Consider the following 20719-nt stretch of genomic DNA (forward strand, 5'->3'; position numbering starts at 1 on the left):
CATGTCTACTGGCTTCTTATCCAAGTGCCTACAATAGCCAAGGCTGGGCCAGGACCAAATAAGGAGCCCAGTACACCATTTGATCTGTGTGGGTGGCAGGACCCCAAGCTTCTGCGCCATCACCTGCTGTCTCCTAGGTGCACATTAGCAGGAAGCTGGATCAGAAGCAAAGGAACTAGAACTTGGCCCAGGGACTCTGATATGGGATGCAGATTCCCAGGTACCAATTTAACTGCTGTACCAAACACCATCCTGTAGAATTCATACTTTTTCATAATTTGAGTTTATTACTTTTTTATTGTGCAAAACCTTAAGCATACACAGAAGTAGAAGAATACTGTCATGAAATTCCATGTACTCGTGTCAATATTTGTGAACTCATGCGCAATCAAATAGAAAACTCAGGGAGCTGAAGCTCACACTAACACCACACAGACAAGATAAGACTATGATTCTGAGAATCCAGGCTGGTGTTTTGTTTCCTGTTCTTTGTCCCATAGGTAGAGGGGGAAAAGAAGATTAGTTTCAGATGTCCACAGGGAGATGAAGTAATAAAGTCAGCTTCCCGTGCTTCAGAGTTGTCATTAGTGCAAACTAATGGACTCACTTACTACAATGCTCACTGAATCTAGATCAACATTGCTCTCCCATCCTCTGCATACCTCTCTGTATATACTGTTGAGAGCTAAAGAGATACCAGAGATGTCCCTCAAGCAGGATGCCAAGATCAGTGATTTCCGCTGTGCCAAATGAGGAGTGTCTGTTCTCACTATGAGGGGACGGAAGTAGACTTCACGAAATACTCAGTTGAGAATCAGTCATTGTTAATGGCTCCTTAATAAACACTCACAATATGAATGTGTACACATTTGTCCCAACTAAATCATGATTAATTTGATAAGTTTGATTCTATTTCCCCTAGAAAAGGCTGGCCATGATCATATTCTATCATTTTAGAACTACTACCTAAGGAGCAGTGCTGTGTTACACAAGGCTAAGCCTCTGCCTACAGCACCGGCGTCCCATATGGGTTCCAAATCCCACAGGAGCTCCAGCTGTTTCCCTTCCATTCCAGCTCCCTGCTAACTGCCTGCGTTGGCAACATAGGGTGGTCCAAGTTCCTAAGCCCTTGCACCTATGTAAGAGACCCGGAAGAAGCTCCTGGCTTCGGGGGGTGGGGGGCCACTCCATCCTTTGCAGCCATTTAGGAATTAAACCAGTAGATGCAAGATCCCTCTGTCTCTCAAGAATGCTAATTAGGATATTGTGGCAGTTAGAAAAATATGATGTGATGTCCAAGTCATCTTTCATTCATGGAATTGGCTGGTCATTGTATAACTGTTTGCTTTGTACCCATGAGATGCCAGGTGCCATTTGGGAGACAGAAAATGGCATTTAAAAACGGGACTTAGCTTTAGGTTTAATAAACTTTGAAGAGGGAAAATAATTGCAACATTTACAGCTAAAGCCATTCAATAAGTTTGACTTAAGAAGAAGGAAAAGTGCTTGGCGTGATAGCTAAATATTCACCTTGCAAGTACCAGGATCCTATATGGGCATCAGTATCCACTGACCATCCAGCTCCCTGCCCATGGCCTGGGAGGACAGTGGAGGATAGCCCAAGGCCTTAGGACCCTGTACTCTTGTGGGAGACCCAGGGGAAGCTCCTGGCTCCTGGCTTCAGACAGGCACAGGTCTGGCCATTGTGGCAACTTGGGGAGTGAAACAGAGCTGGAAGATATTTCTGTCTCTTCTTCTCTCCGTAAATTTGACTAATAAAAATAAATAAATCTTTTTTTTAAAAAAGAAAGAAAATCAGTAGAAATTACATGTTACTCCAACCCTGCAGCAGGAATTCATGGCTATACTAAAACAGGATAAATCCAAACCGTATGATTTTGTATACAGAAGAATTCTCGTGGGTCCCTAAATCTGTTGTAGACTCTGCTTGGAAATCATTGGATGCTTTTCTCATCCTTTGCAATGTTCAAACTGATAAACCAGGCCTTATATTACACAGATACAGAAACTATCAAGGAACAAAAATGCTTGCTGGAGAGTGCACTGAGGGACCATCCCCGGGAGGGGGGCCTGCTCATAGACACCCTAGCTACATTCCTAGTCCTTCTATACCTAGGGATGTGTAACTTTTCACTTCAGAAATCATGCCGTTTCTGCATTTATCCAGCAGATGGCAGTATTACACCACAATTCTTGGAGCGCTCCTCCCAGTCACAAATAGCCTTTTGGAATTGCTCCTGCGGAGTTAGGTTCTGAAGAATAAGACTGTCACTGGATTAAAAACAAATTCTGGACAAAACCAGCTCTGGATAAGCTGCTGAAAGAGAAGATGATTATTTTATACACTGTTCACAGCCTATCCCATCAGGATTTCTTATACATCATCTAGTACAAAACTTTCTTCCAGGTTTGGCTGCTGGTGGCCCAATGTTTCAATGTCTTTCCAGTCCTCCAGCTTTAAAACACCTGCTGAAATTATGCAATATGTCCGTGGTCTTCTGAGGCCAGCCTTTACACAACCATGTTCCCACTAGGGCACTCTGCACGTGTTTGCCAGCGATTCTCGTGTCCCTGCCCTCCCCTGTACAATTCACAAAGCGGGAAATGTTGGGTACAAACCCACACTCAGCAGAAGCTGAGTGGCCAGTGTAGGGACAAACAAATAAAAACTTTTATTTAAGGTTTGTTAATTTTTTATTGGAAAGGCAGAAATACAAAGAGGAGGAGAGAGCGAGGAAGATGTCCCATCCGCTGATTCACTTCCCAAGTGGCCACAATGGCTGGAGCTGAGCTGATCTGAAGCCAGGAGCCAGGAGCTTCTTCCAAGTCTCCCACGCAGGTGCAGGGTCCCAAGGCTTTGGGCCATTCTTGACTGCTTTCCCGGGCCACAAACAGGGAATGGATGGGAAATGGGTGATGCGGATGCCTGGCAGACATTCCAAGGGAAGAGTAAAGCAGAGGACTGTGTGTCCGTGCATGGCTGTATGTAGGCCTGGAGTCCTGCAAAGATCTGACCCAGGGTCTGATGTTTTGTTGTCCCTTGGAATGTTGCCTGATTCCTTCTTCCCCCTTTCCAGGGGGGGAAGGAATCCCTTTCCTACTTATCTACCCTGTGCTTGGAACTATTACGGGCTGCTCTGACCTTGTGAAAACTCAGCTAATCTGTGCTCCATGCACCTTCTTTCTCACCACTTGTATTATATTTGGTTAAAAGTATAAAAACTCTTGTTTGTTTTGGTGTGTCATCCTGTGAGATGAAGGCCACTCCGCTACAACAATAAAAATCCAGTTCTGCATGACTTCTCACATTCTCCGTTAATTCATCTTGGACAGTGGGGCTACCATAACGCAAACCAGCACCCATATGGGATCCCAGCATGTGCAAGGTGAGGACTTTAGCCACTAGGCTACCACACTGGGCCCCCAAATATAGACTCTTAATCACATCAAATTTCCTCCAGGTCCTGATGCCCTCCCCTTTTTTGTCTTTCGTTCTTTTTGCACAGACCTGTCCGTGTGCTTCTTAGCAGTGCTGTAGCACCACTCGGTTCCCCTTCCTTAGAGGTGACGGCAGTGTGCAAGGCATAGAACAGCAAGAGTCTCTTCTCCATGCGTTAAAACGCCCTCCGCTAACCTCTGAGCTGGCATGCTCTTTCGGGAAAGCAGGATGTCTGAGCAGAAGGCTGTCCCCAAATAGGACCAGACGCCACAATGCACGCTGGAAGGGCGTGGCCCACCCTGCCCAGCTCCCATGCCCTTTCCCCTACTCCGTCCAGGGAACGCAGACCCGTGTCCAACTCTGCCAGTTCCTCAAGAAGGGCTTCTCAGGAACTGGTGAGAAGTCTTTCTCTCAGTAATTCTGGGTTCTTAGCATCAGCAACGTGGAGAGAAGCAGCAGAGGGGCCTTCTCTTTCAAAGGCTGCCATCTGACCACGTTATGCCAAGGGCTGCTTCCATCCTATAATGCCCACTAGGATACATGAACAGGTACTTTCAAAGCTTCCTTGAACTCCAACCATGCAAACCAATTCATTTTGTTTTTGTTTTTTGGGCATCAAACTCCCACATAAGGTAGTATTTGTGAACCAGAAAACAGAAAGCAAAATGGTTTTCAAGGACAACAATGGAAAACAGGTGATGGGGAAACGGGGCCTAAGCAGATGAGAAACCCTTTGGGCTGGGTGTGGTAGCTAGGCAGTACTAACTGCTTCAGGATCCACTCAGTGCGTTCCTGTCCTAGGCCCCCTGAGCTTCACGCTAATTCGTGCAAATCCAGCAAAGGGGGTTGCTCCAACACGCAGCAATAAAAGTAAAGTTACTGTCTACACAGGCAGTAAACGGCCAAGACAGCAACCCACAGCTCCGTGTGAGACTCATGACTCTCAGGTGCCAGCACTGACTGGAAATCAGATTCCTGGGCTCCGCCTCAGCTCTAAGAAGCACAAACTGCCGGGCCTCTAGGTTAGGTTTGCTTTTTAAAAGTTTCTTGGAAAGGGCCCGGTGGCGTGGCCTAGTGGCTAAAGTCCTCGCCTCAGTCGAGGACGGCCCAATTCTTTGGGACCCTGGGCCCACATAAGAGACCTGAAAGAATTTCCTGGTTCCCGGCTTCGGATCAGCTCAGCACCGGCGGTTGTGCTCACTTGGGGAGTGAATCAGCGGTCTCTCCTCCTCTCTGTATATCTGACTTTGTAATAAAAATAAATAAATCTTTAAAAAAAAGTTTCTTGGAGTGATTGATAGCTTTCCTCCTTTTTTATTTTCCTCCTGAAAATGTCTCCAGAGTAGAACAACGCAGAAAGACACGTTTCATGAGAGGCTCGGAGGGCTAGCACACCTAGGAAGGTATTTCACCTCGGGAACTCGCTTCTTCCTCATCACGCAGCCTATTAGAACCTGCTGCGTTTGCCTTTCTGATTCTGATCTCATTGCGTCTGCAAATTTAAACAGAGCTGGGCACCTTCTAGTAGTCGGGGGCCCACGAGGGATCACTACCTAGGGTATTGCCCCTCATCGGAGGGAGAGAGTCGAGCTGCAGGGACCCCACAGGGAATGGGCGAGTCCGGCAACTCTGAGACGGCTGCCTCAGTTCACTCCCCAGTCCTGGACAGCAGAAACACCATCATGAATAATCTAGAGGCCTGTGACCCCAAAAAGTGTGGGTCTGACGTGGAGGATACATTCACCAGGAATAACCCCGACACGTTGTGGACGGGGCCTCCTCTCACAGCTCAGAGCCGAGCATCCAGGGCTCAAGGCGCCGGACGGCTCGCAGTCTCTCCGCAGCTCCTTAAACCGCCGGCAGCGACCCTGGACCTCGCAGCAAGAATGAACCGCCTCCTGCTCCTGGGCGAGGCAGCTCCCACGTCCCACCCTCGGGCCCACTGGGTCCTGGGTGAAACCGAAAGGGGCATGGCCGAGGCCGGACCGCCCACCAGCCGCGCCCAGCCATCCCGGCCCCGCCTGCGCACCGCGAGAAGGCGGAGTGCCGCGAGTGCGCACGCGCAGGCCCGCCACGCCGCGCCCAGGCCCCGCCCCCGGAGTCCAGCCCCGCCCCAGGCGCCCAGGCCCCGCCCCCGGAGTCCAGCCCCGCCCCAGGCGCCCAGGCCCCGCCCCCGGAGTCCAGTCCCGCCCCAGGCGCCCAGACCGCGCCCCCGGAGTCCAGCCCCGCCCCGCTGCGCCCAGGCCCCGCCCCCGGAGTCCAGCCCCGCCCCAGGCGCCCAGGCCCCGCCCCCGGAGTCCAGCCCCGCCCCAGGCGCCCAGACTCCGCTCCCGGAGCCCAGTCGCTAGGCGCCCAGGCCCCGCCCCCAGCCTGCGGCCTCCCCGGATGTTTGGCGTTACCATGGAGCCAAGGGAGGTTCGCCGACTCGGCCTGTCGCCTCAGCAACTAAAGCCAACCGAGCCTGGCCTAGGTGGCGGCGAGAGTACCTGCTGCGATGGTGTCCAACCCCGTGCACGGCCTGCCCTTCCTGCCAGGCACGTCCTTTAAGGACTCCACGGTGAGGACTGACGTGACCTTTACCCCAATCGAGAATCCCTGGCGAGTTCGCCGCCAACTACACCTCGCAGGCCTTTCCATCCAAGTCTGTCCTCGCCCGACCTCTGCCGGACCTTGTTTCTTCTAAGTTCTGTCAGCCCTCCTTTGCCCTCTGTGCCTCTCCCTGGTTTTCCCACTCCACCTTGGCAGTCTGTTGGCGCCGCCTTCCACTGTAACTCCGAGCTGCGTTTTTTGCTTGCTTTGCTCTCTGGATAAGTTTCCGCCTCCTTACTCCTTCCTCCCTGGCTGTTCTCTCTCCAGCTCCTGTCTGTCCAGCTCCATGCTTGCTCTCCAGGTCTCCTCTCCCGACCTTCTCCCCTTTAACCCGCATCCTGTCCACTCTCCCCAGGTCATGGTTGTCCTCCTGCCTCCTTCCTCTTCGGAATCCTGAACCCGGTCATCTCTCCCACTCCCAGCTCCAAGTGTCGCTTTGAAAGGCCGTATAGTTTCCGCTCGTCCCATCTTCCCGCTGTGTGGGCCTGTTGTATGTGCCTCCCAATTCCTGCCTTTTCTAGTCCCGCTCCCTTCCTCTTCTTGATTCCGTCTGCCAAGGGGTTCTCTTCCAGGCTTGCCCATTGGCCTGCCAAGCCATCCTTCCCTGCAACCACATCCGTTTCCCGCAACTACAGTGGATCAGTTTGTGCCTTTCCCTTCTGACATTTTTGTGAAATTCCTGTTTCATTTTGTTTTGTTCTTTCCTCCAAAGCAAGTGTTTAGTAACTTCTTTGGTTTCGATTCTAACGTGGTGCTGAAATATATATTCTGGAAAAAATCAGCACCTTAGTAAATTTTATAGGTGAGGCAACAATAATTTGTATTATTATTTAATAATTTAAACACTTAAGTTGTTTCCATGTTCGTAAAACATTTGGTCTCTTTAGAACAAAGAATTAAAATAGAACTTTGGTGAGAGAGTTTGGATTCTGACAACAACCACAGATTTTCAGTTCCTGTCGATTTTTCAGTTGAATATGATTCAGACACTCTTGTACCCACTTTCCTGCCCGGTGCAGGCTGAGTTTAAACATTTGGTGGTGTGGAGTTTGGATAATCCACAAGGTAGGGTTGAGTTGGTTCGGGGGAATAAAAGAGGTGCAGATGAAATGACAGAGTCAGGCTCTACAGGTACACAAATAAGATGCATTGGACATGTTTCCGATATGTTTTATAATCTCTACTTCCTTATTTGAAAAGGAGAAAGAAAGAGAACCATGCAGAGTTAAAATTTTCCTGTCTGCTCATTTACCTGCCAGATGCCTGTGACAGACTAGGTTGTGCAGAGGCCAAAGCCGTGAGCCAGGAATTAAATGTAAGTCTTCTGCCCGTTTAGGTGGAATCCAGTCACCTGAGCCGTCAGCACTATCTCCTGCGCTCTGATTTACTAAGCTGAGTCAGGAGTCTGGTGTTAAGCACAAAGTTCTCCAGTGTGGTATGTGGGTGTCTTCACCAGATCGAACACCTGCCAACTGCATATTTTAAACACACCAGTGGTGTGTCGAGCAAATAAGGAATGCTTTATTTGAAATTTGAAAACCATGTTCCCCGTAGCTCCAGCAGTGAAGGGCTAGTGCTGTGCAACTGGAAAGGCATACAGAGAGTGAAGCCCTAGTGAATAAGAGGGGTCAGGCGGGAGGCCTTTGGGGCCCGGGGCTCGGGTACCCATGAGTCATCGCCAAATGATGATAGAGACCTCTGTCTAAAGCAGCAAAGCACACTGAAGTGCTGGTGTTGCTTCTATATTCAGAGGGGCAGGAAGTTATCCAGGGAGGAAAGCAGCTCAGCTCTCTTTGGTCTTGTCGTGTGCCCTGTATACTTGGAGCATACCCTGTCAAGTGACCAAGAACAGTATCCACAGTCCGTAACTCTTTGTGCAAAGAATCTCATTCTGTTACACTTCAGTGTTAGAGCAGATCTTAGAAGTGTGTAGGCTGGGCTGTAAAAGAAATTAGGATATGGCAATAAGTCTGTTTTTTTCTTTATTAAAATATATTTTATGATCAATCCTAAATTTATTTACATTTCATATAAAATTCTGCAGGTAACTTCACGTTGCATTACAGAAAAAGGAAAGTCTTTCTAAAATAATATATTAGTGTGACTGTTATGAAATGCAGTATGGAGGTTCCTGAAGAGCCTGAAAAATATGAAAAAAGAAGCTGAAAATAGAACTAACCTATGATCCAGGAATCCAACTATATGTATATATATAATTCAAAGGCAAAGTATACATGAGGAAAATGAAACTGTATATCAAAGGTCTGTACGCCCATGTTTGTTGCAGCAGTAACCATAGGAACCAAGATACAGATGCAATCAAGATGTCCTTTAACAGACTAATGGATTTAAAACTTGTGATATATGTACACAGTTGACTATTATTCAGTTATAGAGGGATGAAACCCTCTTACTTGTGGCAACATGAATGAAATGGAAGATACTGTGTTCAATGAAATAATCCAGGCAAAGAAAGAGGAATGCCACATGTTGTCCTTCAGTTGTAGGAGCTAAGAATAGTTGAGCACATCGAAGGAGAGAGAAGGCACTAGATACTAGGAAGATGGGATGAAGCAGTTTTAATGTTACATAACTGAATAGGATAACTAAGCTACAGCATTTAATTTGCAGTTAAAATAATTAGACCATTTTGAAGCTCTCCATGTATAAAAGTGATAATATTTGAGAAAAATTTAATGATTATCCAATGTATACATGCATTAAATTATAGTATGGTACCCAATAAATAAGTGCAAATATATCAATGAGAAAAGTTTTAGAAGAGGGAGCAGGATTCCCACAGCACATGCAAGAATGCTGATTTGAGTCCTGGTTCATCTACCTCCAGTCCAGCTTTCTGCTAAAGTATATTCCGGAAAGTGTATACCTGATGGCTCAGGTACTTTCTCTGCTAACCAGGTAGGAGGCCTAGATTGGGATCTGGGCTCCTGGATGTTCCTGGTACTTGAGGACTAAACCAGTGGATAGAGTCTATTAGCTTTATTGGTGCCGTAAAAGGAATTTCAACAAAAGGATTTGTTGGTACAAAGCAAAGCAGAATGGGTCTGTCAAACATCACATTTAATCTGATGCAAAGGCTCTAGGAAAAAATTAATATTCTCAACACAAAGACAATACAGCAGAGGCTGGTTCATGTCCTTGGGCCCCTGTACCCACGTGAGGCACCCAGAGCTCCCGGCTCCTGGCTTCTGGTTTCACATGGTCTCATCCCTGGCCAGTGCAGTCATTTGGGGAGTGAACCAGTAGATGGAAGATTTCTCTCTCTGTCTCTGCCTCTCTTCTTTCTGCAAGATCTGCCTTTCAAATAGAAATACATATTTAAAAATTTCAATGTGTGTGTATATAATACATACACATCTATAAGCATGCACGTTTGTATGAGGAACTGAAATTGATTAAATGTTCTCTTACAATTTATGGGACTTTTTTTCTTCTTAAGAAAAAAATTAAAAGGGTTTATTTGGAAGGTAGGGTGACAGATAAAGGAAAGAATAAGACAGCTCCACGTACTGACTCACTCCGCAGATGGATGGAACAGCCAGAGCTGGGCCAGACCGAAGCCAGCAGCCAGGAAATACATTCAGGTCTCTCACATGAATGTCAGGCACTCAAGAATGTTGGCTATCTTCTGCTGCTTTCCCAGGTAAATTAGCAGGGAGTTGAACTGGAAGCAAAGCAGCCTATAGTCAAATTAACACTCCAGTGTGGAATGAAGACATTGCAAACAGCAGCTTAACCCACCACAATGTCAGCCTCTGATTTTTGCTATTTTTGACAAGAAACACATTTTTAGTATCACTTTAAAATGACAAAACTTTGAATAAATAATTAAAAGGCAAAGTATTGGTTATATTAATTTGATGGGTTTCGTTTTTTATTTTTTAAACATATATATTATTTTTAATTTGAAAGGTAGAGTTAGAGATCTTCCTTCTACTGGCTTGCTTCCCAAATTGCCTGCAGCCCCCAGGGTAGGGGGCCAGCATGCAGCCAGGAACCAGATACTCCATCCAGGCCTCCCACAGGGGTGATGGGGGTCCAGCTAGTTGAATCATCATCTGATGGCTCCCAGGGTATGCATTAGCAAAAAGCTGCATCAGAAATGGAGCCTGGACTGGAACCCAGAGATTCTGCTGAAGGATACGCCAACCACCTCCCATTATACTTTACATGTTGCCCTTTGCGCTTATTAAGCTGGCAGTTAAGATGCTGGGAAGGATTCAGGCATCATAAACCTGAGAGGATGCATTTGATCCCCAGCTCTGCCTTTGCCCCCACTGAGCGGATAACGTCTCAGCAGTGCTGGAGGAAGTAACTGGATTCCTGCTTTGATTGGATTGCCAGCCCCTAGTGTCAAACCAGTCCTGCCTCTGCCCTGCCATTGCAGATATTTGTGCAGTGAATCAACAGTGAGAAGTGCTTCTCTCTGTCTCTCAAAGATAAATAAATGTCCTCACCAGATTACTTCATGGGCCTACAATTATCAGGTTTTTTTTTTTTTCGTGGCTGCATAATAGAGCATTGAGTGATTTATATATTTTTTTTCCCATTTACTGACATGTGTATATCTTTGAAATTTTTCCAATATTTTACTATTATAAGGTTTAATGTGTTGGTTCAGACCTGTATTTCCCACACTTTGTATAATATCCTTAACTGACCAAAGTTGAAATTACCGAATCAAGACTTTAAATATATACTACTGTTACTTTCTAGGAAGGCTTTTCTTTGCAGATTAACATTTATGGATTTTCTTGATCCCAGTACATAACTACCAGACAAGATTTAAAAAAACAAAGATTAGTAAGAAATTAAGAGTTTAATAAATAAAGTATCATTTTTTGTGTCTCATGTGTGATGGGCTGGTACCTAAAAGGAGTGTTGTAGAATTTAGTTCTATGTTTTATTTTAAGCTCAGATGGTTACTTTCTTCCTTGTTCCTGTTTTAGGTATTTTAGCAGAAAATATCAAATCTTTTAATGTAGTAAATTCTTGATATGTTTTGTGATTGTTGATAAGCAAATATTTATGGTGTGATTTTTTTTTCAAAATTCAGCTGTCTCTACCTAACAGATATTTATTTGTGTAATGTTACTAATGGCACACTTCCTTTCTTCTTCAGAAAACAGCCTTCCATAGAAGCCAGACGTTGGGCTACAGGAACGGCTATGCAGTTGTCCGCCGACCAACAGTTGGGATAGGTGGAGACCGGCTCCAGATCAATCAGCTATCCCAGGCTGAGCTGGACGAGTTGGCGAACAAGGCACCCATTCTAACTTACGGCGAACCTAAGCAGGCCCCTCCTGCAACTTTTATTCCTGCACACGTGGCCTTCGACAAAAAGGTATCACCTAGGATTTTAGGGTACCTTTGGTTTTCAAGGGTCTTGAGAGTCAACTGCTTGCAGAGAAGTAAAATAGTAAGCCACAGGAGTCCCACGGTGCTCTGGAAATTGTTTGAATGTCCCAACCCTTAGTCACAGACAACTGAACTCTGGCTTTGAAAGAGGCTTTCTTTAGTCACCAGGAAGCTGTTTATACAAACTAATTCCCGGTAGACTTCACTGGAATGTTTTCCAAAAGCAGCAAAAGAGAAGTTGTGTGGATTCTGCATTCTTGAATTTGTATTGCTATGTGGCTACCTGCTCCGTATTTCTTACTTTTTAAAAGTGCTGTATTTTGTATTTTTGAGCAACCCTTAATTTCTGTGAAATGTGAAATGATACCATCTCTTGACAGTTTCCTCCAGGCTGCTTCTAAGTTTTTCTCTTTTCTGAGAATATTTCGTGCTTGATATTACATAACCAGAGGGCGATGTAACATGTTTGGTTGCAGTATGCGTTGCTTCATTTCTATCTATTGATGTTGCATTGTCATCCTCGCTTTTCCTTGTGGATAAGACTCTTCTTTTCAGTGGAGGGAAGTGATCCTAGAACAATCTCTGAACTTTGAAGGAACTCCGCTGTCATCTTAGCCCAGATTGGTTGCAGTTTTCAGATGATTTTATATCTAACTGGATCTGAAAACTACCTACCAGTTTTTATGTTAACATCATTAATTTCCTCCATCCCTGTTTTTTTTTTTTAAATATCTATTTACTTTTATTGGAAAATCAAATATACAGAGAGGAGGAGAGACAAAGAGGAAGATCTGTTCATTGATTCACTCTCCAAGTGGCCACAGCAGCCGGAGCTGAGCTGATCCGAAGCCAGGATCCAGGAGCTTCTTCCAGGTCTCTTGTGTGGGTGCAGGGACCCAAGGCTTTGGGCCGTCCTCCACTGCTTTCTCAGGCCACAGGCAGGGAGCTGGAAGGGAAGCGGGGCTGCCAGGACACAAACTGGCACCCATATGGGATCGCAGTGCTTGCAAGACGAGGACTTCAGCCACTAGGCCAGCAGACTGGGCCCTGTGGTTTGTGTTTTTGTTTTACAGTGTTTTCATTGTACTATTTCTATTAAATGTCTCTTCCTTTTTCATACTTTTAGTCAAATTTTATTGAGTATGGATTATAAACTGCAGAGAAAAAGCTATGCCATTTATGTTAGTAGTCATTTTTTTAAACATTTTAAAATTGTTATTATTTTCCATGATACTTTTGCAAATATAGGCATTTCCTCCTTGCTTTCCCCTTCCTCACTTCCCTTTTTTCCCTCCAGCCATCTCCCCCACTCCCATATTTTTACAGTCAGTGCCTTGGGATGGAGAGGGTCATTTGATGTCACCTTAGAGATCCTACATGGGAGGAAATGTTCTGAGGGTGCTGCTTCAGTGGTCTTGATAGTTCTGAGATATTGTCAGCTTTGTTGCACCAGAGTTGAGAAAAATCTTTCTAAGATCTATGGGCTGACCACGTCTGCTTCAGTGTATCCACAGACCTAGACATTTCTCTGCAGGGCCTGATCAGGAGAGTTGTGCAACCTGTTGTGTTTTCCAGCTTTTGATGAGGTGCTCGACATCCTTCATCAGCTTAGATGAGCTGACTGTTGTGGTTTTCACGAGCATCTGGGTATGCTTTCCACTGCATGGCCTTCACTTACATGCACTGGGACCCCATATCAGTGGCAGATCTTATCCTGGATACTCCACTTCCCATCCAGCTCCCTGCTTGTGGCCTGGGAAAGCAGTCGAGGATGGCCCAATGCCTTGGAATCCTGCACCCATATTAGAGACTCAGAAGAAGCTCCTGGCTCCTGGCTCCTGGCTTTGGGTTGGCTCAGTAGTGGCCATTGTGGCCACTTGTGGGGTGAACCAGCAGACAGAAGATCTTCTCTCTGTAGATCTGCCTTTCCAATAAAAAAGTAAAGTAGATTTTTACCAAAAAAAGTATAAATCCTGATGTTCCAGTTTTACCAGAAGTGATAAAATTACTTATATTTCAAAAAATTATTAATAGGATTCAGAGGAATAAATTGCACCTGAGAGGATATAAGGCTCCTGTGTTTTGTCTTTCTATGATATTTTATATTAATTGACACTACTTAGCTTATACTTAATTAATATTGTTCATAATTCATATAGTTCATAGTATGCATGAAGAATATTATTTGATCCCAACTCATTTTACTTGGATCTGCACAATTTCCATATAAATCATGTAGCCTCAATAATGAAGTAGAGAGTAAATGTGTGATTTTGAAATGGATGGTTTTGAAATTAGTTTTGCTTATTTTTGTTCATTTATTTGCAGTAAGGGAGTTATTTTTTCCTAATTAACTCAGAACACAAGGTGTTTTTTTATAGGAATACTTAATTACTAGCTAACATGCATGTCCACATTTGGGATATTGTTATGGCTGTTCCTCATAGTTGGAATACAGTTCCATTTCTCAGGTGATAAATCAGACTTCTGCTGTGAGTGTCCTTACCCTTTCCCCTTGCTGCCCCGTGCTTTTCTCTGTCATTACTCTCTATTTTCTACTTTTTCCGCTGTGTACCTGATGTCATTGTTGTATCTTTTTCAGACACTCCACGGACCACTTCTGCAGTGGAGCTCGTATTGTCTTGTCCTTGCATTCCCTCTTTCTACCTTCTGACTTCTTTAGCAAGAGAACTTAACTCCACACTCTGCTTCAGTCTGCTTTAACAATCTGATGTTTCCCTTCCCCAAAGCCCTAAATGATACCTTTATTTTTTAAAGGTAGCATATGTTGTTTTTGCCAAATGTAGACAGAGAGATTGCTTCACACATATTCTGTTTGACCTATTTGTAAAGTTTGACACTATTGGCCTGCCTGCCCTCCTTTTTGTCGCCCTCTTCTTTCTCCTCTTCCCCTTCCTTCCTTCCTTTCTCCCTCTCTCCCTCCCTCCCTACTTTCCTCCCTTCCTTCCTTTCTTCCTTCCTTCCTCCCTTTCCGCCACCTTCTTCTCCTCATTCTTCTATTTAAAGATTTATTTACTTTATCTGGGGGAGAAAGAGAGAGAGAAAGAAGAGAGAGAGAGAGAGATTGAGATAGATTTTCTTTTTTTTTTTTTTTTTTGCATTTTTTTATTTAATTTTGACAATCCTTACAAATTTAATTGGGGTAAAAAAGGTTCAAGGCCTAAAGGGGGATATAGAGGAAGAAGCCCCACCCAGTCTCCCGCCCACCCCAAGTCCCGGGTGTGGGGCACGCTCCGAGATACTCGATCAAGTGGTTCTAATAGTTCACCATTCATGGGTCGCTGCCAGTCTCGCCACCCCAAGCATGATGTGGTCATTGAAGAGTCCATTGATTGACACAGTCCCTTCTAGAGTCTCCATTTGCCCAGTCTCTGCTGCCAACAGATGGCTGAGGTTGTTGCTTGACTTGTCCTGTCTTTCCCTGGTTAGGACTCCGAGTCCGGTGTCTCGAATGGGGAGATCCTCGAAGAAATTTTGAGGTATTCTCAGTCCAGATTCCTGCTGTTCTAGTAGCATAGGGCCCGGCACAGTCCACCGCCCCATCAGCTGGCGGCTGCAGTTGCTGGGCCGGTTCTGTCTCCGCGCGTGTCCTCTTGCAGTCCCGCCTGGTTCCACCCTGGACGCACTTGTCCCTCGCACGTATCAGTAGGAGTTGCAGCCCAGTCAGGGCAGCCCACAGTAACCTCAACCAGGCCCGCCTCCTACCCTGGCTTGCCAATATATATGGCATACTAGCCCAATCTGTCCCAAGTACCCTTCTGTTCATATTCTTGCCAACAGGTGTTGCAACCTACTTCCATCCAACCATCTCCTCCTACCGTCCCTAACGGATATTGTTGAGTGTCTGTCTAGCCACCCCAGAGATAGATTTTCTATGCAATCGTTCATTCCCCAAATAGTCACAGTGGCTTAAGCCAGGTACCAGGAACTCCAGCCTGTTTCCTTTGTGAGTGGCAGGGACACAGGTGCTTGGGACATCCTCTTATGCTTCCCCAGGCATGTTAGAAGGGACTTGGGTCAGAAATGGAACAACTGGCATTCAAACTAGTATTCTTGTATGGGATGCCAGTGCTAACAGGTTGTAATCTAACCCACTGTTCCACAGTGCTTGCCCCCTGCCCTACTTTTTCTGGCTGTGCTCTCTCTGGTCTCCTTTCTCTTCTCACTGCTTTTCTGTAAGCATTTACAAACACTGTGTTTTTTAAAAATTATTATTATTATTTCATTTTATGACACAGTTCTATAGGCTCTGGGATTTCCCACAACCTGTCCCCAAGCCCTCCCCCAATATTGGTTTCCTCCATATTATTACAGTAGGACAGCTCATAACCAGTCATAATTCCCTCATTGCGGGCATGGACCATGCAGAGAGTCCAGCATCTTATTGTCCAGATAAATTCAAAAGTTTCATTGGGAGTCCATCCTTGGTCTGAAAGTAGAGCTGACAGAATATCATCTCCTCCAGTGAAAAGTGACAACACAAATTCAACAACAGGAAGAAACATGGAAATTTACAACATCATGAAGTTAATTGACATGGCACTGAATGACCAGTGCAAACACTGTATTCTTGAGACAGCCCATTCAATTGTTTGGTTTCCCTGCCACCTAGTATAGAACAACTCTCAGTGTTTCCAACTCTGGACTCAGAAACTTCAGGTAGCATGTCCTATTGCTGATGAGGTATCTCTACCAGGATGAGAAGTTGGCACTTCAAGTTTTCTAACTCTGTAACTCACTTCATCTGCTCCCCTAGGTGTGGCTACCAGGTAATCTGGCTTCAAATCTGAGCCATGTTTGCCTTTTTTCTGCCCTTTCATGCCAAGGCCAAGAATCAGTCATGTTCATTTCCTCCACCATAATTATAGTTCATATAAGCAATCTAACCATTTAATATTCTCATCCAAAATCTTTGTGCTGATAACTGGTCTACTGCCAGCTGAACCCCAAAGCATAGCTCTGATTATGTATTTTCTCTAGGAAAACATCTTCAGATTCTCTAAAATACAACTCACTTCTTGCTCTGCATTCATTTCAGAATGACTTTGTAGAGAAAAGAATAATTGTGTATGTATGGTATTTGCCTAAAAAGTTGACTATCCAGCTAACGTATTAAATTCTCAAGTTCACTAGCCATGTGAGAGCTCATTGTATGACAGAAATCATTAATAGTCAAAATTTTCTATTAAAACGTATCCTGGAAGGTTTTTCTGTTAATATATTGATCTCCATTTATTCAGTATGTAGGAAACTATTTCAAAGGGCTCATGAAAAATGGCATCAAGAGAAGGGATAATTACAGTGCAAAAACCCTTGAAGTGCATGTGAAAATTTTAATACATATAGTATGTATGTACTTTTTGGAAATCTTTCATATGTATGGATTTCAAAGTCTTTTGCACTAAGTAAAACTTTCTTTTAATTCCATTTTCCAGCTGTATCTTATTTATTTTAAAGGGAGAGGGAAAGAGACAGAGAGAGAGAGAGAATGAGAATAAATCTTTAACGCTGGTATATTGGCCAAATGGCACTGGGGATAGGTCAGGCCAAACACAGGGACCTACATTCCATTGGTCTCCTACATGGTTGGCAGGGGCCCAAGTACTGAGGCCACTCTTCACTGTTTCTCCCAGGCACATTAGGATGGAGATGAATCAGAAACTGAGTGACTGGGACTTGAAATGGGCTTAAATGGGAAGTTAGCTTTTCAGGCAGAGACTTAACCCACTGTATCATAATGCCAGTCCCTCCAGGAACTTTTTTTGTCATCAAGATTCATTTTATCTTTATTGCAAAGTCAGATATACAGAGAGGAGGAGAGACAGAGAGGAAGATCTTCCATCTGACGATTTACTCCCCAAGCGGCCGCAATGGCTGGAGTTACGCAGAACTGAAGCCAGGAGCCAGGAGTCTCTTCTGGGTTTCCTACGTGGGTGCAGGGTCCCAGGGCTTCGGGCTATCCTCGACTGTTTCCCAAGGCCACAAGCAGGGAGCTGGATGGGAACTAGGGCTGCTGGGATTAGAACCAATGCTCTTATGGGATTCCAGCATATGCAAGACAAGGACTTTAGCCACTAGGGTACCGCACTGGACCCTCCAGGAACTTTTTGAAGCACGCTTCTCTGTCTCGTGAAATCGTTTCCTTTCAACAGCATGTGATGCACACATTTAATTAACATGAAATATTTTCAACATGTAATTCATATTAAATAGAACCAAGCTAATGTGTATGTTCATTCATAATTTAGGGAAGAAATGCTGAACAAATATTTGAATTTCATACATAATTATAAGAATTCTAGTGACTCTTTTGTGCATGCATTACATGTTCAGTGTATCAGGTTGCATCAGGGACACTGACAATAATTCTATTAAGCAATTATTCATCTAATTTTTAACCAATATTTAATGAGTATTCATTATAGACAAAAACAGATTAGTTGTGCCCTCTATGAAGTATTCATGCATTTCTTGGGGAGAATAAACATGAAACACATCACCCATACAAACCGTATTATAGTGCTGTAAAAAAAAAAAAAACAAACAAAAACAAAGTGGCAGAGAAAAGCACAGAGGGATTTACTTAGTACACTGACCAGGGGAAGCCTCATCTAAGATGGTGTCAGAGCCCTGGGCCAGCTTCTGCTGCGTTCCCAGGCACATGTGCCATTTTGATATCACATCAATGCTGATGTTCTTCAGAGGACAGTTGGCTTTCAGAATCTGAAGGATCTTCAAGCAGTTCGCGAAAAATGAACTTCATGAGAAAACCCATGGATTTCAAAATTCTTTTGTACCCAAATTATCTTTTAGTTGACTTATTCCCTGAAACTTTTGCAGTGTCCTTGTATGTATATTTCTGAGCATAGTGATGGTGTCGATGCACTCTCTAATCTTCTTTGTAAGTTGATAACTTGAAAGTCATTTATTTAAGAACTGTAAGTGCTAACGCAGGACACTGTCACATAGTGGATAAAGCTGCCACCTGCAGTGCCAACATCTCATTGCATGTCGGATTGAGTTCTGCTGCTCCACTTCCAATCCAGGTCTTTGCTAATGTGCCGAGAAAAGCAGCAGATGATGGCCTTAGGGCGTGGGCAGCTATACCCATGTGGATGACCGAGAAGATCTTGGCTCCTGGCTTCAGAATGGGCTAGTTCCAGCCACTGTGGCCATTTAAGGGGGTCCATCAATGGAAGATCTCTGTCTTGTCCTTTCTGTAACTCTATCTTTCAAACAAATAAAACCTTTTTTGAGAAAAAGTAATGAATGTGTCATTCATATGAATTTATAGGAACTCCACTCTTACTATAATGCAGTGGAGTCAGAAGCAAAAATCATGATTGTCAAAATGCTTTACTCCTTCCAGAAATTTGGAAGAACTTCTAACATGAAAGTGAAGCTGCCATTATTAGGATCTGTAGGCTGTATTAGCAATAAACAAGCACAGTAATTAGTGGACACATCGTATTTACAACAAATTTCAGCAAACTTTTTCTGTAAATATTTTGGGTATTATAGCAGTTTTAGTCTGCTTCAGCTGCCATTACAAAATACAACAAACTGGGTGGATCAAACAGTAGAAATCTGTAGAAATATTGCAAATAGGGTGGAGATTCATTTTCTCATAGTTCCAGAAGCTAAGAGTCCAAGATCATGTTCCTGCCAATTTGGTTTCTGGTAAGCCCTCCCTTTGCTCACACCTTCTTCACATGCTGGGCAGAGGAAGGGAATCCACTTCTTGCCTTACAAGGCATTCACTGCTTCTGAGTTAGGGTTCCACCCTTAAATCTCCTCTTACCTTGTCTCCTAAAGACCCTCTGTCCATGTACAGTTGCTGTGGAATTCAGACTTCACCATATAATCCATTACAGCAACGTGTAGAGTCCTATCACAACTCTTGCAAAGGGATAGCAGCCATTAAATAAACACATGTTAATTATTTGCATAATTATTTGTGGGTGCTGATAATTGAAATTTGCATCCTATTTTATGTGTTGTAAAGTCACATTTAGTTTTTCAACTATTTAAATATGTAAAAATGTTCTTGTTGTTCTTACAAAAAAAATGGTGGCAGAATAGATTTGTCCCATGAACCAGACCTTGCCAACTTTTGATTTAGAGGATATGAATGATAAATGTCCAAATCTCTATGAGCGGTTCCCTTTTCAGGAGGATGTTAGGTTTTATTTTTAGATAACTGTAATAAACTGATTCTCGTCCTTTCCTTGAACATTCTAGGTACTGAAATTTGATGCCTATTTTCAAGAAGATGTCCCTATATCAACTGAGGAACATTACAGAATCCGTCAAGTGAACATTTACTACTATCTAGAGGATGACAGCATGTCTGTCATAGAGCCTGTGGTGGAAAACTCTGGGATCCCACAGGGCAAGCTAGTCAGACGTCAGCGGCTAGCCAAGAATGATGTGGGAGATCATTACCACTGGAAAGACCTAAATAGAGGAATAAACATCACAATTTATGGCAAAACTTTCCGTATTGTGGACTGCGACCGCTTTACACAGGTAGGGTTAAATAATTTTTGGAAGTTGTGGGCTTTGAGTCATCATTTTGATTTATAGGAAGATTCATTTATTAGGGAAAAATGACACAAGTAATATGTTTTATGAGAATTACTAGATGATTTGTGAAGCATTTGTATGTGTGTAATCTGATACATACTAGCACTTTGTGATGTCTGTTCAGTAGCAAACACCTCTCATAGCTTTACCATTTGGTAAAGGAACTAGTTTACCTGGTAGTCTTAGTAGAGAATACAGAGGAAACTATGGAAGAAGGAGATAGCTACAGAGGGGGGAGACTATGGAAAAAACAATTAAATATTTATATGAAATTTGGGTTTACAAAAATAATACTGTTGTTACTAACAAAGATGATCCCAAAATCTTTTGTGCCATTATGTTTTTTCATAAGTCATAGCTGCTAAATTATAGGATAATTTACTATTTAACATGTTCCTGAAATCAGACCATTTCTAAATGGAAAAGGGCCACTTGTTTATGTTGAAAAAAAGTTCTTTATGTCCTCTGTTTCATAACTTCTGAACTTTTGAAACAGACACACAGAATATTCTTCCATCTGCTGGTTCACTCTGCAGATGCCTGAAATGGCTAGGACTGGATAGGACCAGTGAATTCAGTAGGAACTGAGAAGCCAACCCCAGTTTCCGACTTGGGTGAAAGGGGCCCAGCCGCATGAGCCCTAACCTTCTGTTTCTGAGCGTCCAGCCTGACAGGAAGCTGATA

General features: G+C 44.0%; 1 protein-coding gene across 1 annotated transcript in view; it reads left to right on the forward strand.

The window, feature by feature from the left end:
* The first annotated feature begins 5882 nt into the window (after positions 1 to 5882).
* The window catches only part of EFHC1 (EF-hand domain containing 1), a 44085-nt gene continuing 29248 nt past the window's right edge, over positions 5883 to 20719 (forward strand). The window contains exons 1-3 of the mRNA XM_040983534.1: positions 5883 to 6017; positions 11193 to 11414; positions 19691 to 19978. Of these exons, the coding sequence (XP_040839468.1) occupies positions 5955 to 6017; positions 11193 to 11414; positions 19691 to 19978 (573 nt within the window). The 5' untranslated portion in view covers positions 5883 to 5954. The remainder of the gene's footprint in view (positions 6018 to 11192; positions 11415 to 19690; positions 19979 to 20719) is intronic.

Source organism: Ochotona curzoniae, unplaced genomic scaffold (genome assembly GCF_017591425.1).
Source record: "Ochotona curzoniae isolate NIBS_2020 unplaced genomic scaffold, NIBS_Ocur_1.0 contig_3819, whole genome shotgun sequence".
Lineage (NCBI taxonomy): Eukaryota > Metazoa > Chordata > Mammalia > Lagomorpha > Ochotonidae > Ochotona > Ochotona curzoniae.